The sequence below is a fragment of the Mirounga leonina genome, unplaced genomic scaffold (assembly GCF_011800145.1).
Source record: "Mirounga leonina isolate KUSES-001 unplaced genomic scaffold, KU_Mleo_1.0 Mir_200, whole genome shotgun sequence".
NCBI lineage: Eukaryota > Metazoa > Chordata > Mammalia > Carnivora > Phocidae > Mirounga > Mirounga leonina.
This window is the reverse complement of record NW_023270503.1, coordinates 21,639,018-21,660,645: the sequence shown is the minus strand read 5'-3', so window position 1 is coordinate 21,660,645 and position 21,628 is coordinate 21,639,018. Positions and strand designations below refer to the sequence as shown.

Below are 21,628 nucleotides of genomic sequence, written 5' to 3'. Positions count from 1 at the left end.
TCTGACCCTCCCCCCTCTCATGTGCGCTCTCTCTCTCATTCTGTCTCAAATAAATAAATAAAATCTTTAAAAAATAATAATAATAATTAGATACCTTTAGAGCAGGTCACGTGGTTGCTCTCCCTTGTCTCACATGGGATGATTGGACTGAATTGTAAGAAGCACCTGGTTAGCCCACTGGCAGGCATGTCTTACTTGGTATACATAGTGCCTAAAACCATTTAAAAAAATAACTTGAGTAGTATTGTAAAAATCAGACAAATTTGCCCCTCCCAATGTAACAAACATATAATTTAAGTGTTAAAATCTCACTGTGGGGGCGCCTGGGTGGCTCAGTCATTAAGCGTCTGCCTTCTACCTTCCGCTCAGGTCATGCTCCCAGGGTCCTGGGATTGAACCCCATATCTGGCTCCCTGCTTGGCGGGAAGCCTGCTTCTCCCCCTCCAACTCCCCCTGCTTGTGTTCCCTCTCTCGCTGTGTCTCTATCTGTCAAATAAAGAAATAAAATCTTAAAAAAATAAATAAATAAAATCTCACTGTGAAATATTGTCTCCTTTTTTTATATGCGGAAACCAAGGCAGAGTTCAAGTCTGTAGTTCACAGTGGGTGTCAGCCAAGATTCAAATTCTGTACTGTGTTGTCTCTCCAAGCATACCTGTTTACACTAGCCCATTTCATACTGTTAGGTCTTTTTCACATGTTTTCCTTATGCCTAGAATGTTTTGCAGGCTTTCTACTTCTGAATTTAAGAACCAGTTCAAGCTTCATCACCTGTGATGACCTGACATTCCTGACTAAAATCACTTCTGTATCTAGTGTTGCATGTATATTCTAGTACACTCTATTTTTTGACTGTCTTATATTAGACTGTGATCTTGAGGAGTGGGTCTTACTCAGTCTTGGATTTCCTGCGCTGTTTTAGCACAGTGTTAAGTGATTGTTGAAGTGCCATTTTCTACCTTTTAAAATTAAAATGTCATTTAAAATTAAATGCCACTTTATTTTTTAAGGTTCTTTTAAAAACTCAAGTAATCTATACCCAGTGTGGGGCTCAAATTCACCACCCCAAGGTCAAGAAAGAGTTGCAGACTCCACTGACTGAGCCAGCCAGGTGCCCCTAAGTGCCACTCTGTTTTTATTTATTGATTTATTTAAAATATTTTTTATTTGAGAGAGAGAACGGGCAGAGGGAGAGGGAGAAGCAGGCTCCCTGCTGAGTAGGGGGCCTGACGCGGGGCTCCATCCCAGGACCCTGAGATCATGAGCTGAGCCTAAGGCAGATGTTTAACCGAGTGAGCCACCCAGGCACCCCCTAAGTGCCACTTTATATTAAAATCTCTTACAGTACATACTAGATTTGAGAGTGTGTTCATTTTATTTTTAATTGAAAATACTGTTTTGAAATTGTATTTTATTTAAAAACTGACATAGTACATTTAAAGTTTTGACCACTTAGAATCTGTTTGTGTATTTATTTTTTTTTAACGTGGGACTTGAACTCATGGTTCTGAGATATGGAGTCCCATGCTTCACCAACTGAGTCAGCCAGGTGCCCCAAGAATCTGCTGTTTTTTAGAAAGTCTAATTTATATGAATAAGGCTTAGGTTTTAGAGTAAAACTACACAGCTGTGGAAAATCACACGTATTTTAGTTTTGTTTTTTTTTTTATCTTAATATAATAAATTGAGAGTCACTGTTCAAAATTTATTTGGTATTTTAGTTGGTATGACACTTAGTTGGTTGCATTGTCTTTTTACATTATATGGCCATGTACACTACATTATGACATACATGGTACACAAAGTAAGATCCTTTAGAACAGTTATGCACAATACACGCAATACTGAATTTATACATTGGATCCCAGGACATGACTGACTGGAAAAGATGGACTAGGCATGTCGGGTGTTGGGGGAAGGAACCCGAGGTGACAGAACACACAGTAAACACACATCCAGTGTGAAGAGCAGCCGCAGCTCTGGCCGTGGTGCCTCTGAGACGGTGGGGCTAACTTACGTTAACCCATTTAGGGCTACAAAGACAGGTATCATCAGCATCAGGATACAGCTGCAGGGTTTGGTGAACCATTGCTGTTTGGAACTTTAGGAAACTGATGTTTTTTCTTAGGCCATTTTAATATTACTTGAGTAACAGATCAGATAATAAGGACAATATACACAATCTCCAACTAAAATCCTGCTGTAGTCTAGACAGTGAAGTGGTACATTAGAAAACTTTAAAACTGAAGCTCCTTTTGGATCCCCCAAAGTGTATCTGCACTCTTCTTCAAACGGGCCTCCTCCTCAGGAGTCAGAGTCACCTTCACAACATCTGAAATTCCATTCTGTCCCAAGATGCAAGGGACACTAAGGAAGACATCATCTTTAATTCCATAGAGACCCTTAATCATGGTGGAAATTGGATGCAGCCGCCTAAGATTCTTCATTATACTTTCGGCCAGATCTGCCACAGACAGTCCAATGGCCCAGGAAGTGTAGCCTTTCAGTTTGATCACCTCATAGGCACTGTCAACCACCTGTTTGTGAACCTCTTTCCACTGTTCCTTATCTCCATCAGTGCCTAAGTCAGGGTGCAGATTCTTCAGAGAGACACCAGCAACGTTCACGCCACTCCATACAGGCACACTGGAGTCTCCATGCTCCCCAAGGATCCACCCGTGACAGCTTAATGAGTGAACTCCCAGTCTTTCCCCCATTAGGTAACGGAACCGGGCTGAATCCAGATTGCAACCACTTCCAATAACACGGTTTTTGGGAAAGCCACTTATCTTCCAAGCCACATAGGTCAAGATATCCACTGGATTGGAAACGACAAGCAACTTGCAGTTTGGGCTGTATTTTACGATATTAGGAATGATGAACTTAAAGATGTTCACGTTACGCTGGACCAAATTAAGACGGCTTTCTCCCTCTTGCTGACGTGCCCCAGCTGTGATAATAACCAGCTTGGAGTTTGCAGTCACATTATAATCTTTGCCAGAGACAATTTTTGGTGTTCTAAGGAAAAGGCTGCCGTGCTGGAGATCCATCATCTCTCCCTTCAGTTTGTCTTCTATGACATCAACAAGAGCAAGTTCATCTGCCAAGTCCTTCATTAAGATACTGATGGCACAAGCCATGCCAACAGCACCAACCCCGACAACTGTAATCTTATTCTGGGGGGTATGTTCTTCCTTAAGAAGATTCTGAATCAGCTGATCTTTGAGAGTTGCCATTTTGGACTTAGAACCAAAAGGAATCGGGAGTGCACGTCGGGCGGGCAGGCGTCAGCGGCGCGCGAGGTTGGATCCGGACTTGGCGGCAGCGGCTCCGACACTTCACAAGTATTTTAGTTTTAAAAAACAACAAATATCAGTTTATGACAAACCTTGAGGCTAGTAGTAATCACCAGTTTTACAGAAAGCCACACGATATATGGTAAAGCCCAAACTCAGATTTGGGTCAGTTTGATTTCAGTGAAAAATATTATTAAAACTAAGATTCAATAAGTACTATATTGATATTTCATTACCAAAAAGAATTATATGATTTCCTTCCTAGAGAAAGTTTGTATTGGCTTATGTTTTAGAGTCAGGAGAGGGACCATGGAGATGTTTATTCCTTTTGTTCTTTTAAAGTTTTTTTGTTTTTGTTTTTGTTTTATAAGTAACCTCTACAGCCAATGTGGGACTCAAACTCACAACCGAGATCAGGAGTCACATGTTCTACTGACAGAGCCAGCCAGGCACCCCTGTTTTGTTTTAATGATGAGCCTATTTTGAGGATCATAGAGATTGACCCAGTATAAACAAAGGAACAGTAGTCTTATGAGGTATTTTTTGTTTTATTTTTTTAAGGTTTTATTTATTTATTTGACCGAGAGAGGGAACACAAGCAGGGGGAGTGGGAGAGGGAGAAGCAGGCAGGGAGCCTGATGCGGGGCTCCATCGCTCCATCCCAGGACTCTGGGATCATGACCTGAGCTGTAGGCAGACGCTTAACGACTGAGCCACCCAGGCACCCCAGTCTTATGTTTTATTAGTTAAGATGATAAATAGAAATTGTATTAAAAAGAATAAAATCAAAGTAAGATGCACAATAGTAAAGTTTCATACTATGAGCGCTACGTACTAAATTTAGTTTTAAATTATATAACTGTACAATTTTTAGATGTAAATGCTGCCAATAACTATTACTAAGCTATTATATGTAATTATTACAGTTATTGGAAATTTGTTAAATAAATTTTGAGCCCTGGGAGCCAGGGTTAATGGTCTGAAAGATAAATGGCATACTCTTTGTCTCTCTCCTCCTTCCCTCAAAAGATTCCTAATTATTTTTAGTTGAGTGTTGGCATTGGTATTTTATTGTAATACACACTTACTGTGGATGCCAAGTGTAACAAATCAGACTTTTTGATAATTAGAGAAGTATATAGCATTTTAAAATCACATGAGCACTGAAAATTTGGAAATAATTTGAAAAAACACTGTGAGCATATAGGAGTTTTCTTAATAATTTATTTGTAAGAAGAATGTTTAAATTGCAAAGAATAATTTTAAAAATCCAGTATTTAGAAGTACTTCTAAAGAAAATGATACAGGGGCACCTGGGTGCCTCAGTCGTTAAGCGTCTGCCTTCGGCTCAGGTCATGATCCCAGGATCCTGGGATCGAGCCCCGCATCGGGCTCCCTGTTCCGCGGGAAGCCTGCTTCTCCCTCTCCCACTCCCCCTGCTTGTGTTCCCTCTCTCGCTGTGTCTCTCTCTGTCAAAATAAATAAATAAAATCTTAAAAAAAAAAAAAGAAAGAAAGAAAATGATACAGATACTCTGTATAACAGATTAATATTGATATAAAACTAAATCTTTTAAATATAATTTTTGAATCTTAATTGTTCTTTATGACCTTAATTCTTCTGGACAATGTTTATGGAACTATATTACTTCAAGTGTGAAACAGTTGATCTTTGGGGTACCTGGCTGGCTCAGTTGGTAAGAGTATGTGACTCTTGATCTAAGGGTTGTGAGTTTGAGCTCCACAATGGGTGTAGAGATTATTTGTAATCTTTACTCCCAATGTGGGGCTCAGATTCACAGCCTCAAGATTAAGGGTTGCATGCTCTGCCAAGCCATCCAGGTGCCCCGTAGGTACTGCTTTTTATAAGTTGAGGGATGCCTGGGTGGCTTAGTTGATTGTCTGCTTTCGGCTCAGGTCATGATCCCAGGGTCCTGGGATCAACCCAAGAGTCCCGCCAGCCCTTGCTCAGCGGGGAGCCTGCTTCTCCCTCTGCCTGCTCTGCCTGCTTGTGCTCTCTCTCACTGATTCCCCTACTTGTGCTCTCTCTCACTCTCTCTGACAAATAAGTAAAATCTTTTTTTTTTTTAAAGATTTTATTTATTTGAGAGAGAGAATGAGAGAGAGCACATGAGAGGGGGGAGGGTCAGAGGGAGAAGCAGACTCCCTGCCGAGCAGGGAGCCTGATGTGGGACTTGATCCTGGGACTCCAGGATCATGACCTGAGCCGAAGGCAGTCGCTTAACCAACTGAGCCACCCAGGCGCCCAATAAATAAAATCTTAAAAGAAAAAACTTTTAAGGAAGAAAATAACTGATTGCAGATTTAACATCCAGTCCTAAGTATAAGAGTTCAATCTTAAATTTAACATGTTTTCTTCTCATATGTCTTAGTTTTACATTGATTATACAATAACAAGGAAGTAAGAAAGATACTTTGGAATATTGCTTAACAGGTTTTGGTTTGCAGTGTATAAAGTATCAGCTAGAGCAGTCTTGAAATATATCTGAAGGAGTTACAGAAGTACTGATGGAGAGAATGAAAAGTTTGTTTCGTATTGTCTTTGTTCATACCATAGGAGCCCATCAGCAGTTGCTCAGTAAAGTGCTGGTGTATGTGAAAATATCCAGTACATTTAGAGTTAAAGGATTTCTTAAAGGAAGCTACCAATCCAGATTGCTTTAAATGAATGTTATTTGTAATTTAGACAGTGATTCCCAAATCCTAATCTGTAAATTGGTTCTGGTCTTTTTAACAAAGTTAGAACGATAATAACAGTTTTAAGTTTTTTGTTTTTATTTTAATAAAATTAAAATTTGTTCTTCTAGAAATCTTTCCCATATTGTTGCTATGTGGGGAGAGCGGTGATTAAAAGTAGGTAGTAGGAAGTACTGGTAATTCTCTCCTGCACATTTTTTACTGAAATCTGGGAGTTGGAAAGTCACTACTGTAATTAATGTGGGTTTAACAAATAAAATTGTTCTCATTTGGTTGAAAGATGAAGGTTAAGAAATGAGAAAATAGTAATTTGGCACTCTTTTCCAGTACAGTTTTAAAGCTGAACAATTTTTAAAAGTACCTTTGTTTTTCTTCCCTAGGTTTGTAAATATTATCTCTGTGGTTTTTGTCCTGCGGAATTGTTCACAAACACTCGTTCTGATCTTGGTAAGTGAATTTTCTGTGTAGCTTTTGTCAAATTATGATTTAAAATAAAAACTGGTACTTTATAAATTCCAAAAAGTTTTCTCTTAAAGTTTGTTGATAAGATAATTTCTTTCCTGGCTTAGATTTTTGAACATATTAATAAATGCCAGTCTAGTTAAACATGGTGGCTTAAGTGAACATACATGCCTATTTCCACTCCCTCCCAAAACCCTCCACTAAAATGAAAATTTAAAAACAAAAAAAGGTATAAACAGAAGAGACGATAACAATTATAGATACCAACAAATTTTTGGAAGATGACAAGTGGATGGAAGAGTAGCAGCAAACTCAACAGAGCAGAGAAACCTGTACCCTAAAAGCCTGCAGAAGGGGATACTAAAAAGAAGTTTTGATCAGCAGAACCCTGGACAGGCTCAGCATTTGGAGGCGTCAGGTACCATAGAAGGCAGAGTTGAGTCATGGGGCTGAAAATGAAAGATTAGTCTAGTTAAGGGTCTCTCAGCCGTGACATTTGATATTTTGAGCTGGATAATTTTGTTTTAGGGGGGCTGTCCTGTGCATTGTAGGATGTTTAGTAGCGTTCTTGGCCTCTACCCACTGGATGCCAGTAGCACCCCTCAACTGTGACAACCAGAAACGTCTCCAACTAAAAAGGCATTGCCACATGTCCCTGGAGGGACTCTTAAAACCTGTGCATCTGGTGATTCTCCATCTCCCACCCCTGCATCCCAGGAGACAGTAGGGGGTTCTTTTCTGGAGAAATTGGACCTACGAGACTGTAGTTCCATCTGAACCACAGAATGCAAAAAAAAATCGAGTGACTTTTCTTCTCTCAAGGATGGTACATAATTAGTATCATTCTAGAAACATAAAAGAGAAGTTAATTATTTAAGCACGATGCTTGCCCTAGAGCCTTAGAAGCACATTAGGGCTGGACGAATCTAGATACTGGGATTCCAGACACAGCATAGGGCAGTAATGAGTAAAAATGAGACTTATTAAGAGAGTTAAGTCTATATTCTTAATAGTGGGGTTTTCCCATTCCCTTCCTCTGCCCTGTTCCTAGAAGGATACAGCCAGATGTTTTTCCCCAGGCAGAAGAGAAGAGGATTCTTTAGAGAAAGTGAACAGTTCCAGAGAAGTGATCTACAGGTACTGACCCTTGGGGAATCTCCTAAAAGAATTTTGCTGCCTGATTTTCCTGTGGTAAAGCCCATTCGTTGACAAACCCTGCCTGTGCATACCAACTTCCAGTTAGATTTTGGAAGTGTTTTGCCAGCCAAGGAATACCAGTTAGACACGTGAAGAAAACCTTCAACATGCTAGATTAACCAAAACCAGCAGGGCGGGGGGCGGGGGGGAGTTTAGTGGAATTAGAGATAATGGTGAAAGCAGAAGAAAAGATATTTTGTTGTTGTTTTAAGTAGTAAGCTTTATACCCAGTGGGGGGACTCTCAACCCTGAGATCAGGAGTTGCATGTTCTATCGACTGAATCATCCAAGTGCCCTAAAATACTAAAAGTCTTAACTAAATTTAGTATCCTCGGAGAAATAAGAGAGGATATCAGGAATAGGATACTATATAAAAAGGGAACTTTTGAAAAACCAAAAAAGAGCTCTTGGAAATTAGGACTGAAAAAATCTGAAATAAAATCAGTGTTAAGGTTTGAGAATAAAATCAAGGAAATTTGCTGGAATGTTGGGTGATCGGACAGAAAAGATTAATAAAATTTGAAAAAATGATATCATTCTAGAGAAAGCAGAAGGGAGGAAATTAAAGATTTTGCAATACTGAAGGGCGGTAGTCTATAGATTGAATGCGTCCTTCAAATGCTCAGCACACTGGATGAGAAAAGATCCATTCAAAGGCACACCACTGAAATTTCAGAATGGTGGGAGTGGGGCAGGGGCACACAGGATTATGAATCAGAATGGCCTCAGATTTGTCAGTAACAACACCAGAAGCTTGAAGACTTTGGAGAAACACCCTCAGGATTCTGAGTGAAAAAATATTTTTCCTAGGTTAGCTATATAGCCAAACTTTAAAGTATGAGAGTGAAAAAAGACATTTTCAGACATGCAAGATCTCAACAAATTTATCTCCACGATTCTTTTCTCTGGAAACTCCAACACATGGGTATAAAACCAAGGAGAAAAACAAGAGATCCAGTAAACTGCATCCAATCCAGACCAGAAAAGGAACCTCTCAGGATGACAACTCTTATTAGTGAGCTTAGAAAATAAGCAGCCCAGATTGAAGCAGAACAGAAGGCTCAGGGGCAAAACTGAAGCTGATTATCTGATAGATTTGGAATCTTGAGAGAATTTCTGTAGCTGACTTAAAGTGTTTGAGAAGAGTTCAGAAATACAGAAATCTAAACAAATGAATTCCAACAGAAATGTGAAGTATATCCTAAGTCGTCATAATGCCCCTTTTGTTTGGCTCAGCAGGTAACAGTACTTGCATAGTCAAAATATAAAGTGTTTATTTAACTTAAAATTCTTTTGATCTAAAATTTTGATGTCTAAGATAACTAAGAAAAAGCAAAATAGCTTAGAAATATGGAAATGAATTCCAGAAGGCATAGGTGACATGGTTGAAATCGGTTGCCTTCTGGAGGTAGGAAGGAGTAGGTCTTGAGCATTCTTACACTATTTGGCTTCATTTGCAGATCCCCCAAATTAGTAAAAGATGAGTGGTAGACCAGTGGTTCACCTTCATCACGGTTTTCTTGGGTGGCACTGGGTACAATTTCTGTTTTCCTCCAACTCCCTCTTCTTTTTTCGTCTCTTTTCTTACCATATAGTTGCTCTCCATTATACTGATCTTGAAGATTAAGGAGAACAATTTTCATGTGTTTACTTGGGCACATTACTTTGTAATTCATTAGGCTCAATTGTGGTGTGTACAGACTATTCTGTGATAAAATGGGTTTTGTTTTCCTTTTTTTAAACTACTTTTAGTTTTGGCGAGAGAAAAGGTGGTTAACGTCATTAATAATTTATACATTCATATTTCTCATCTTTTTTTTTTTTCAGGTCCATGTGAAAAAATTCATGATGAAAACCTTCGAAAACAGTAAGTTACCTTTATCAGTCATTTCCTCCTGCTCGGTCATTCTTTGGTTTAAAGGGGACAAAGATTGAAGAAGTAATTAGAATTAGTATAAAATGAATGTCTTGTTGGGGTTCTATTCATTAGGTGGGATGGTAGAAAGTCATAGCTTCAAAAATGATACAATCAGCCACCATATGAGTGTGTATTATATGCGTAAATACTATTGAATCCTAAGCTTTTTTTCTATATCATTTTGTTTTTTAACAGTCCTGATTTTATAAATGAGACTTATCCTGGGGCCAGGGTCACAGATCCAGTATTGTGATAGAGCTGGTGTTAAAGCACCTGGCTTTGCCCTATTGTAAAGTCCATGCTCTTGGGCGCCTGGTTGACTCTCTTAACCAAACATAATGTTAAGTACTTGTCTTCCCTTTACCAGGATGAGAGACTAGAAATTGACTTCTTTTTTTTTATTTTTTTATTTTTTTTTATTTATTCATGAAAGTCAGAGAGAGGGAGAGAAGCAGGCTCCCCGCCTAGCAGGGAGTCCGATGCGGGACTCGATCCCAGGACCCTGGGATCATGACCTGAGCCGAAGGCAGACGCTTAACCATCTGAACCACCCAGGCGCCCCGAAATTGACTTCTTACATACCCAGTTTACTCTTCAGAGTAAATGCAACAATCTATAAGATTAGTTAAGATAGACTATGTGAGTTGTAATGGATAAAGATTTGGAAAGTGATGCTTATTAATTTTTATTCTTAACCAGGTATGAAAAGAGTTCTCGTTTTATGAAGGTTGGCTATGAGAGAGATTTTCTGCGATACCTACAGAGCTTACTTGCAGAAGTAGAACGTAGAATTAGACGAGGCCATGCTCGTTTGGCATTATCTCAAAACCAGCAGTCCTCTGGGGTGAGTATGAAATTAATTTGTAGTCTTTGTAAAGTGTGTCCTTGTTCTCTGGAGACCCAGAGACCTCCCTAGTATTGAAATTTGTGGTCAAGTTCATTGTGTTCTTTTAGAATGACATAAACTTAAAAGGCATTCATTTTTTTCAGTCTTCATTAGTAATACTCATTTTGCTACTCATTAAGATTTTTTTCCTAGTTATCAGTAACTGACAAAATATGTAATTAGGTAGCAAGAATTGAAGGTAATTGAGTTACTATCCTTCTAACTCAGCATTTTAACTATTAAATACAAATATATATGATATGTGAGTGCTTGAATATTTGTTTTTTACTTACTGATAACACATTTTATTATCTCTTCAATAGGCAGCTGGCCCAACAGGCAAAAATGAAGAAAAAATTCAGGTTCTAACAGATAAAATTGATGTACTCCTACAGCAGGTAAGAATTGTGTACATTAATAACGAAATATTTGGAATAGACACTTAACCAAAGAAGATAAAAGGTGGCAAATACATATATGTAAAGGTGCTCAAAGTCATTAATCATTAGGGAAATACAAATTAAAACCACAATGAGGTATTTATTGTACATCTGTCAGAATGGCTAAAATTAAAAAGACCATACCAAGTATTAATGAAGATGTGGGAAAACGAACTATCCTACACTGCTGGTGGGATATAAAATTATAACCACTTCGGAAAATCGTAGGTTTCTTAAAAAGTTAAAGATGCACCATGAGTCATTCCAGTCCTAGATATTGATCGAAGAGAAACAAAAGCATATGTTTACAGAGTTGTATTACCAATATTCATAGCAGCTTTGTTCGTAATTGGCAAAAATCCCTAAACTGGAACTAGCTCAGATGTCTCTCAGTAGGTGAACGGATAAATGCTGTGATGTATCCATGCAGTAGAGTACTGCTCGGTAATAAAACAAATCAGCTGCATTTAACACTGTGGGTGAATCTTAAGATAATTAGGCTGAGTGAAAGAAGCCAGATTAAAAAAGGAAATAAGTACATAAGTCCATTAATATACAATTCTAGAAAATGTAAACTGATCTATAGTGACAGCAGATCAGTGGTTGTTCGGGGAGGAGGTACTACAAAGGAAATTTGGGGTGATGGATGTGTTCGTTATCTAGGTGAAGGTGTTAGTTTCATGGTTGTCAAAACTTTCAGATTGTGCACCTTAAAAATATGCAATGAAATATACTTTATTAATGCTGTAAAAAAATCAAAAGGGTAAATTTAACCCAAAGAGGCTTCAATAAATGAAACCAAACAAAAGACCCAAAACAACCATGAAATGATAATGAAGCTTAGGGAAGAACAGAAGAATACTTGGATAGTTTGGTTAGAAAGGAGTCTTCACTGCTTTGCTGTTTTGTTTTGTTTTGTTTTGTTTTTTAATCCCCCTTAGATTGAAGAATTAGGATCTGAAGGAAAAGTAGAAGAAGCCCAGGGGATGATGAAATTAGTTGAACAGTTAAAAGAAGAGAGAGAATTGCTTAGGTCCACAACCTCGGTGAGTAGCAACCTCATTTTGACTTATCCAGGCTGTTCACTGTGAATTACTAGGACCTATTCCTATTTGAGAATCTTAATAAACAGTTTCCTAATGTCCTAAATCAAGAGTCTGCAAACTGTATCTTAAAGGGTACACAGTAAATACTTAAGGTTTGCAGGCCACAAGGTCCCTGGCAGCTACCAAGCTCTGTCTTTATATTATGAAAGCAGCTTTGGATAATGCATAAACAAATGGATGTGGCTGTGTTCCAATAAAACTTTATTTACAAAAAACAAGCTTCTGGCTGCTGCATGTCAGCCCATGCCTTAGATCATGACTATTCATTGGGGCCTGGGTTTTACTTACCTTTTTTTTTTTTTTTAAAGATTTACTTACTATTTATTTATTTATTTAATTTTATTTATTTGAGATGGGGAGGGAGCAGAGGGAGAGGGAGAAGCAGACTCCTGTTGAGCAGGGAGCTCAATGTGGGACTCAATTCCAGGACCCTGGGATCATGACCTGAGCCGAAGGCAGACGCTTAACTGAGCCACCCAGGTGCCCATAGATTTATTTATTTTTAGAGAGAGAACATGCGTGCAAGTGGGGAAAGAGGGAGAGAAGCAGACTCCCCAGTGAGTGGGTAGCCCGATGCAGGGCTTAATCCTATGACCCTGAGATCATCTAAATCAAAAGTTGGACATGACTGACTGAGCCACCCAGGCACCCCCTTAACTTTCTTGTTATGATAAAGTACCCCATATATACTTACCTTAGCTCAAAATTGGTATACTCTTTACTTTTTTGTATTAATTGGAGAATGTGATATACATGTTTTGGATATTGATGGTAGAATATAATTGGCCATTGGTTCCCAAATACTGAATAAGATATGTACAGATTATGCTCCGTAAGGTAGTTCCCTAAGCATTTTAGGGTTAAAAAAATTTTTTTTTAAGTATGCTCTATGCCCATTGTAGGCTTGAACTCACAACCTGAGATCAAGAGTCACATGCTCTACTGACTTTGCTAGCCAGGCACCTCTTGAAAAATATTTTTAATATGGAGGCCCCACCTTTAGCCTGTTGAAACTAAGAAATGAATTCAGACTAGAATATGTAGCTTTCTGAAGGTAGTTAACATTTTTCAAGGTAATGTGGACAATTCATTGGTTATAGTTGAGTGATGGGGTCTCATCACTTCCTTGTGATATGAGAATTTGGTTGCTGTTGCCTTGCTTCCCTACTTTAAAAGTTGACCAGTTGCTGTTCAATATTAGGGCTTTGGAGAAATTTACAAAATTCGAAAACTATTCTAGATTGTAAGTACTTTTTTTGGATTTTGTTTCTTCTCTCTTCCTCAAATATTCTTATAATAACTGATTTATCATTTCAGACAATTGAAAGTTTTGCTGCCCAAGAAAAACAAATGGAAGTTTGTGAAGTGTGTGGAGCCTTTTTGATAGTAGGAGATGCCCAGTCCCGGGTAGATGACCATTTGATGGGAAAGCAGCACATGGGCTATGCCAAAATTAAAGCTACTGTAGAAGAGTTAAAAGTAAGCTTCTTTCAAGCATGTACTTTAGCCACAGCTAATACTCTATTTTAGTATGGCTAAAAATTGATCACATTTAGCTTCTTGTTGATAGTTTGTGTGTGTTATTTGAAACTATAATAATCCCTATAAAATTTTTCTATTCATCAATTATCAAAGGGCTTTATTTTCTTCGCTCTTCTGTGCCAGGAATTTGGGAGAAAGACTATCCCTGAGGACTTAGTCAAGAAACAGTACCTTGCATGCAGACATGGTGTTGGAATTTCTACATTTTTCTTTTAGGGCATCAAATTCTATATGTTGATCTACACATGCTTTATATTAGGTTTGTTTGATAGTGTCTTTAAGGGTACAGTTCTATAAAAATCAAACTTGATTTCTTTTAGGAAAAGTTAAGAAAAAGAACTGAAGAACCTGATCGTGATGAGCGTTTAAAAAAGGAGAAGCAAGAACGGGAAGAAAGAGAAAAAGAACGGGAGAGAGAAAGAGAAGAAAGAGAAAGGAAAAGACGGAGAGAAGAGGAAGAAAGAGAGAAAGAAAGGGCTAGAGACAGAGAAAGAAGAAAGAGAAGTCGTTCACGAAGTCGGCATTCAAGCCGAACCTCAGACCGAAGATGCAGCAGGTCTCGGGACCACAAAAGATCACGAAGTAGAGAAAGGAGGCGAAGCAGGTATATAGCATGAGAGAGCGTGCAGTATGCAGTAGCAATTGCTAGTGTTATTTCCTTGGTCCTTGGGAAGCTCTTAAGTATCATCAAGCACTAGGATGGATTATGAGAGTAGAATCAGTGAGCCAGTCCATCTTAAAGGCAGCTTCTTTGCTATTTCCCACCAGTCTAAGGAGGTTTGAGACACTCTTTCTAGGAAGTCCATGTTACCAGATGGTCTCTTTAAGTGCATCTCTTCTCATTGATTCTAAGAAGACATTTAAATTATAAGTTATTTTGGTAAAATTACCTACTTTTGCTTTGGATGACATCACGCGGAACGTAAGAATGTGTTTCATAACTAATTCTTTAAAAATACAAAATACGATAACAGTTTTCCTGTTTTAGAGTTTGGATTGAAGAGGAGTCTTTTTTTTAATATTTTTTTTATTTTGATAGAGACACAGTGAGAGAGGGAACACAAGCAGGGGGAATGGGAGAGAGAGAAGCAGGCTTCTTGCTGAGCAGGGAGCCCGATGTGGGGCTCGATCCCAGAACCCTGGGATCAGGCCCTGAGCCGAAGGTAGACGCCTAACGACTGAGCCACCCAGGTGCCCCGAAGAGGAGTCTTAAAGAGCATGATGATAGGGGCACCTGGTTGGCTCAGTCCGTTAAGTGTCCGAATCTTGATTTCAGCTCAGGTCATGATCTCAGGGTCATGAGATCGAACCCCGCATTTGGTTCTTTGCTGGGCATGGAGCCTGCTTAAACCCCCACCCCCACCCCCCATCCCGTGTGTGTTCGCTCATCCTTTCTCTCTCTCTCAAAAAAAAAGTCATGTTGATGACTCTCTTAGCACTATTTGAAAAATTAAAGTTAGATTTTCCATAATTTCCAGTTCTTAAGATTTCTACTGTAGATATGTATTAGTGGATTCTACTTATTTGCCTTTTGTATCTTGTTAATTGTTGAACAGTGTATAATTCTTGCAAGTTTTTTTCTCATTGTAATGTCAGCTGAAGTTGCATTCCTTTTGTTTTCAATTGTGAAGAAGTAGAGATCGACGAAGAAGCAGAAGCCATGATAGATCAGAAAGAAAGCATAGATCTCGTAGTCGGGATCGAAGAAGATCAAAAAGCCGGGATCGAAAGTCCTATAAGCACAGGAGCAAAAGTCGGGACAGAGAACAAGATAGAAAATCCAAGGAGAAAGGTTAGTTTATGTGAGAATTCAATTCATTAATAGGAGACTATTTCACACTCTTTTCTCCCCACTCACATTTCTTTGGACATAGGCAGAGTCCCAGTTCAATCTCTATTCTTATTTACTTACTGCGAATACCATTCAGTAGGAGACCACCAGTATTTTCCCCTTTCTTCCTCTGATTTGTGAGAATAACAGTTGACCTGGTGTTTTCTTAGAACATGTTAAAACCACATCCTTCAGTTATTCACCTAAAGGTTTATCGTCTCGATTCTTCCAAGTATTGCATTACCTTTCAGGGTTATTAGAATTAGTAGAATTTATTAGCTTGTTTATTGGCAATACTTTTTTTTATCTGCTGCGTGTACCATAGTATGTCTTGCAGAGTAAGTGTGCTGTGTTGCATTGGTCCTCGTGTGCAGCCTTCATTTACCTGTGTAATTAACGTCCAAGTTTGTGGAAGTTGAATACCTTACCTATGTTTTAACCATGTTTTCTATTGAAACAACATGCTCTTTCCTTTGTACTTTTCCCGTTGGTTTTTGGTGGCATTCCAGTGGCTGGAATGCACTATTACTGCACTGTTAATGGACTTTTTCATTTTGTCTTTGGCATGTTTTCACCTGGATGTTCTCATCTTTTAGCTTAGTCTTTACTGAAAGATAATTCTTTTAAATCATCAGGGTCTCCTTTCTGTATTTTCTTTAGTTTCTTCAGGCATCTTTCATTTTGTATTGACTGGGCCATTCTGCTTTGCATGGTTTTTAGGAATGAGAGCAAGGGCCAATTTCTAATTTTCTTGGCTCTGCTTGTTACATCTGTTCTGCCTGTCTGTGTCCATGTTTGATTACCCAACATATGTGCTGCTGTGTTTGAGTTTATTAAACTGGACTTTTATATGACACTCATTTCTTATTTTCTTTTTTGGAACTATTTTGTGGTGTTTGTTTTTTGTGGGTTTTTTGGGGGCCAGACTCGGGTTTTGTTAGACTGATTTAGAGAACTAGCACCGCAAACAATGGCATACTTTCTGGTCTTAGGCTTTCATTTTTCCTCAAATAGGTGTACCTTGTCTTTTAAAAAAATACTTAAGATATATTGGGTTTTTTCGTACAACATGGAGCAAATGTTAAAAAGTAGGAAACAAGGACAGTTTTTTAAATTTACTGTCACGAGCTTTAAGTTCAGAAATTACTTCTGTGATTCAACCGGCAGTTGTTACGAAGGATTGTTGCCTGATTTTACATTAGTTTTAAAATTTCACCCAACCTTTTTTGCAAGACTTTTTGTGTAGTGTCTCTTTCGGGGGACAAGTCCAATCTCAAGAGCCAGATAATGGATGTCAGAGATCAAATTAGTCACTTCTCTTTGAGAATTAAAGCTCTTTGCTGTATCATACTTCGTGTCACTTAAAATAGTTGGATTGGTTCTTGGGACAAAAGCTAGCTAGCCTTCATAACTGTCTCGGATCAACAATGAGCAATGGCCTGACTAAAAACAGGACATGTTTGTGTAATTTCTGGGTAGAGCAAAAAGATGTCCTGAATTGCTTAGCTATAAAAAATCCTAATTGTGATAATGACACACAGAATTTAATAAAACTTTTGCTTAAGTAAATAAGCTGCATTGTGTTTGGATTATGGACAAATAGGATTTTCCTGGTGAGGGATGGAGGAAGGAGAGAAGATTTGATTCGGAGAAAGCTCTGCATCAGGTCCACCTTGAAAGATTGGGAATGCATTACAGATTTGTTTTAAACTTGGGGATCTCTTCTAGAAGTGATACGATTTATTGGCTTTTGAAAATGCCATGTAGCCATTCAGGCACTCCTAGGTAATAGATGACTGAAGGCCTGAACTCTGAGCAGGAATAGCATTTAATGGCCCGAGTTAAGCGGAGTTCACTACTCCACGTGCTGCAGTGGAAACACTTCAGTTCCACAATGGAAACTGGTTTCTTCCACAGACTATAGTTCTTAACACCAACCGATTTAGGGTTCTCTCTTCGTCAAGAGAGTTTCCTTTTTTAATCCGTAGCCCTGAAATCCACCACATTTTGTGGATGTCCTTAGGACTATTAAGATCTACCATATCTACATAGGGCAGAAGATAAGATTATTGGACTGACTACTAGTCCTCTACGGGGCAACAAGACGACTCTCCTTCATTGAAGCTACCTGTGCACCGGAGAAGCCCATAAGGCACAAAGGGAGGACTTTCCCACAAGGTCAGTTAGAGCACACTGTACTGGCACAGTTCTCATAAGTCGACGGACAGACATGGAGCAGGTCCTGCAGTCAGCTACTCGGACGTTGCTTCGTGTGCATTTTGCAAGTCTTACGGACTGAATATGCTCACGTACGGTCGATCTGCAGTTGTCCCATTCTTTGAGTGCCGCTGCCACCGCCGTATTTTGTTTTCATTACCATCCCTCTCCCAGTTACTTGCTGTTGTGTCTTAACAACTTTGTCCAGAATCTGTAGAGGGTTGTGCTTCTCTTAAAACGTCTGTCTTATGAACTACTCTGCTAGACCAGCTATTCTTAACATAGTTTTACGGGGGAAAATAATTTTTCCACAAAGCTTGTAGTTTGCATTAACATTTTCTGTAGAAATCTTTTGTTAGGCAATACTTGGAATTAAAAAAGTTGGAATATACTTGACCCATGTACCACTTTCTGCCCCTAGTCTGAGGTTTACCATTCCAAGGAAAACAGTAGGAGAAAAAGTTGAGATTTACTTTTTCCATTCTTAATTCGCAGTTGAGTTGAATTTTAATTTTCTCGTTTTGGAAAAACAACTCTGAGATGGCATATATATTACTTTTCTTAGCAAAGCACCAAAGTTCAGTACTTGGATTGAGATCTGAGATCTGCTTTCTTTCATTGGGCTTGTTCCTCTTAGGTATTCAAATATGTACACATGTAAGTAATCTTTCGCATTAAAAAAAACCTGTAGTTGGAGAAACCTGCCTATTAAGTGTTCGGCTTTTTTCACCCTTTGCAGTTACTGTTTTTACTTTTTACCTTCATAATATACTTCACGTGAACGCAGTTTTTGTGTACTATCTTCGTAGCTTTCCCATTGTTTTTGGATGTTCCTTACCCCAAATGAAACTTACTTAAATCTTAGATCCTGCGGTGATTTGGAGTGGCCCGTACTTAGTAGCTTCTCACCAGTTGGAAAGAATATGCCTACTGTTTTCACCTTTTGCTTTCTCGTAATTCCTTGTACGGTCCTCTCCCTCCCTCATAAATTATAAATTTTATCCCTCTAATAGATTCATCAAACTGTGTTACTTGCAGTCTGTGGGAAATAATTGTCTTTTCATCTCTCAATTGTTTCACTTTTCAAAATGTCATGTATGTATTGTATTTTACTTTAAAATCCACGATCAATGTCTTCTTTTATGGCAGAAAAGAGGGGATCTGATGATAAAAAAAGTAGTGTGAAGTCCAGTAGTCGAGAAAAACAGAGTGAAGACACAAACACTGAATCAAAGGAAAGTGATACTAAGAATGAGGTCAATGGGACCAGTGAAGACATTAAATCTGAAGGTGACACTCAGTCCAATTAAAACTGATCTGATAAGACCTCAGATCAGACAGAGGTAAGTGTATTGTTTCTCACTTTGATTAGGGCTTTTTGTTACTGTTTGACAGTGCAGCGTAAGTATGCACAGATGAAGATGGAGCTAAGCCGAGTAAGAAGACATACAAAAGCATCTTCTGAAGGAAAAGACAGTGTAGTCCTGCAAAACATTTTGAGGTACATTGTTTTGTCTCAGCTCTTTTGTAGCAGACTCGTGCCCCCATTAGTGTGCCTCTTTGGAAATTATTGCCCACGTTTGTAATATAGTCGCCATTGAAAGTTAATTATCCTTTTTTTAGGGATTTTGCTGTCATTTCTTTTTTTTTTCTTTTTTTTAATAAAAAGGTTGAACTGTTTTTTTTTTTTTTTTCTTTTTGGTATTAAGTCCATCTTGTGTTGGTACATTGGCAGAGACATATGCTTTAAAAACTTAAATATTTCTGAGGCACATGTTGGACTACTTTGTTTTAATTAAACTGCTAGTATTTATTTGTCAAGGATGTTTCTAGTTTTTTGCTTTATTGCCTTGCATTCTAATGCAGTTTGTTCTGTAACTCGAGAGCCAGTAGCATTGGATTGATGGAAGTGTAGGGTTTATGAATTATTGCAGCTGACTACCATACCTCACACAGCGTTGGTGTTGTGAGCGGCCCATGAAAAGCCAAATTAAAAATCAAGGATTCAGTCAAACTAAGCAGGTACTCATGCCAGGTACTCCTTTCTCTACCCACATCCATGTTTGAATGCTATTGCCTGTGATCTTTACGCTTAACTGTTGTGTATCTTTTTTGTTCTTTACAAGAAGCACAGGGGTTTTTTGTGTATTGCGTGAAAACTTACAAATCAAATGTTAACAGAATGGAATTTTTTTTCAACTGTATGTAGGGATGCAGTGGTGCCCAGAATTAGATATCTTTAAAGAATTTTAAATACAATAAACACTTCATATTATTCGCCTTGTTACATTCAATGCAATTCTCAAGTCTTTAAGAGGTATGTGTTTAATATTTCCTACGGTGTAGGAGCATTTGCAGTCAGCCATAGGTGCGTAGGCGTAGTCCCTGGCTGATAATGTTTAAAGCAGCAGTGAGTAGCAAGGACAGACACTTTCAGTCTCTGAAACACAAAGAACTGATGAATCGGATAGAATGAATCTGGGTTTTTAAAGAACTATTAAAAGTTAGGTTTTATAAGAGTTCTTAAAACCTATAAACTGTTCATTCTTTGGGCTAGTGGCTTGGGATAAAATAAATAAATGAAAGGGACTACCAATTAGTTGGTTTGTCAATGTCTTTCTTCTTCTAGGACAGCAATCTAGTGTTCCGTGTGTGAGCCATTCACACATAGGCAAGCATACACAGGCACAAGGCTTTAAGTCCACATTGATGCCTTGAGAATTAAGAAGAATACAAACATTCCATATACATATATTAATTAGCAGTTAGTGACTGGGCCAACACTTAGTCATAAAAATTTGCCTTTTACATGTTGTCTAATTATCATTTTTCCCCAAATTTTGCATTGTAGGACTACTGTTCGAAGATTTTTGGAAGAAAACTGAAAAACGGCATAAAGTGAAGATCGACATTAAAATGAGGTGAAAGAAAACTATAGTGGCATAGAAAAAGTATAAAGCTCAGTTAGTTGTTTTTTGTTTTTTGTTTTTTGTTTTTTATTAAAAATTAATTCAGGACTGATGTGACCATACCAGATTTCAGAACATGTGTTGATAGTATATATATATGCCACTGAAAACTTAGGTCCTGTATCATATTTTTTTTTCTTTTAAGACTTTTTAAGAAATATTACCTAAACATGTGGCTTGCTCAGTGTTTAATTGCAAGTTTTCATTCTTGGACTTTGAAAACAGGATTAAACGTTAGTATTTGTGTGAATCAGACTAAGTGGGATTCCATTTTTACAACTCTGCTATACCTAGCCTTTGGATTTAGAAGTGAAAATAAAGTATCTCTGACTTTCTGTTACAAATTTGATTGTCTCTGTCATTGAAAAGTTTTAGTATTAATCTTTTTCTAATAAAGTTATTGACTCTGAACTAGTCCCTTGTTTTAAATATGAGGTGCACTGTTACTAGAGGTGTTGGTGTACAGTTTTATCTGATTGTTCTGTTTAAGACTAATTTTTATAGAATTTTCGCAGTTTAAATGTTTTAAATAACGGTGCTTCAATTTTGGGCGGTTATGAATAAATTTGAATTCTGCTTTTAATAGCAAAGGTGTACAGTGAACTAGAATATATTTTTACATCCCTGAGAGATTCCTTTAGTAGTAGAAAATTCAAAATATCCTTCTGATGAACACTATCCTCCTCTAGCAATGAAATAATGATGTAGAAGAGCATTTAGGAATTTAACTAGCTTTTGTTGGTCTTTGTTTTAAATCCTGTATCAAGATTTCTTTTAACCTGGTCTTGTCAGATTACAGATGTATTCATTTCTGTGTGTGGGGTGTGTAATACACATAATAAGGATTTATTTTAAAAACTGATGCTTAAGCAGGTAATTTTTTTTCCACATACAGCTAATTTGGCAGCATGTTTCTATCTTATAGCCAGCTTTAGTGGCTGTGTAAAAGTATTATCTCCAGTTACATGTATCGTAGCAGTTCTTTGTGAATTATAGTTTTCAAATCTTGCTGTCCATTTATAGGTAGTGAAACCAGGTCATCGGGTT

The 21,628-nt window shown here is 38.0% G+C and overlaps 2 protein-coding genes across 9 annotated transcripts in view; one reads left to right on the top strand and one right to left on the bottom strand.

The window, feature by feature from the left end:
* LUC7L3 (LUC7 like 3 pre-mRNA splicing factor) overlaps window positions 1-20,992 on the top strand; it is a 28,640-nt gene extending 7,648 nt beyond the window's left edge. Inside the window, exons 2-12 of one of the 7 annotated variants that reach the window (XM_035026836.1) lie at window positions 6,394-6,460; window positions 9,500-9,539; window positions 10,290-10,434; window positions 10,800-10,874; window positions 11,858-11,962; window positions 13,340-13,501; window positions 13,885-14,168; window positions 15,196-15,356; window positions 18,762-18,902; window positions 19,008-19,113; window positions 20,464-20,992. In XM_035026836.1, coding sequence (XP_034882727.1) covers window positions 6,394-6,460; window positions 9,500-9,539; window positions 10,290-10,434; window positions 10,800-10,874; window positions 11,858-11,962; window positions 13,340-13,501; window positions 13,885-14,168; window positions 15,196-15,356; window positions 18,762-18,902; window positions 19,008-19,113; window positions 20,464-20,497 — 1,320 coding nt within the window. In that variant the 3' untranslated portion in view covers window positions 20,498-20,992. Of the gene's footprint in view, window positions 1-6,393; window positions 6,461-7,526; window positions 7,613-9,499; window positions 9,540-10,289; window positions 10,435-10,799; window positions 10,875-11,857; window positions 11,963-13,339; window positions 13,502-13,884; window positions 14,169-15,195; window positions 15,357-17,447; window positions 17,574-18,761 lie in introns of those variants that run through there. The other 6 variants (XM_035026840.1, XR_004683197.1, XM_035026835.1 and 3 more) reach the window with 6 other exon arrangements.
* On the bottom strand, window positions 1,692-3,333 carry LOC118024752 (L-lactate dehydrogenase A chain-like). 2 transcript variants are annotated; one of them, XM_035026842.1, is made up of 2 exons: window positions 2,550-3,333; window positions 1,917-2,280 (listed from the first exon to the last, which is right to left on the bottom strand). In XM_035026842.1, exons 1-2 carry the CDS (start codon window positions 3,234-3,236, stop codon window positions 2,125-2,127), a joined length of 843 nt encoding a protein of 280 aa, XP_034882733.1. In that variant the 5' UTR covers window positions 3,237-3,333; the 3' UTR covers window positions 1,917-2,124. The 2 variants fall into 2 exon arrangements, with proteins under 2 accessions (XP_034882732.1, XP_034882733.1); XM_035026841.1 differs by having other exon boundaries at window positions 1,692-3,333.
* Window positions 20,993-21,628: the final 636 nt, after the last annotated feature.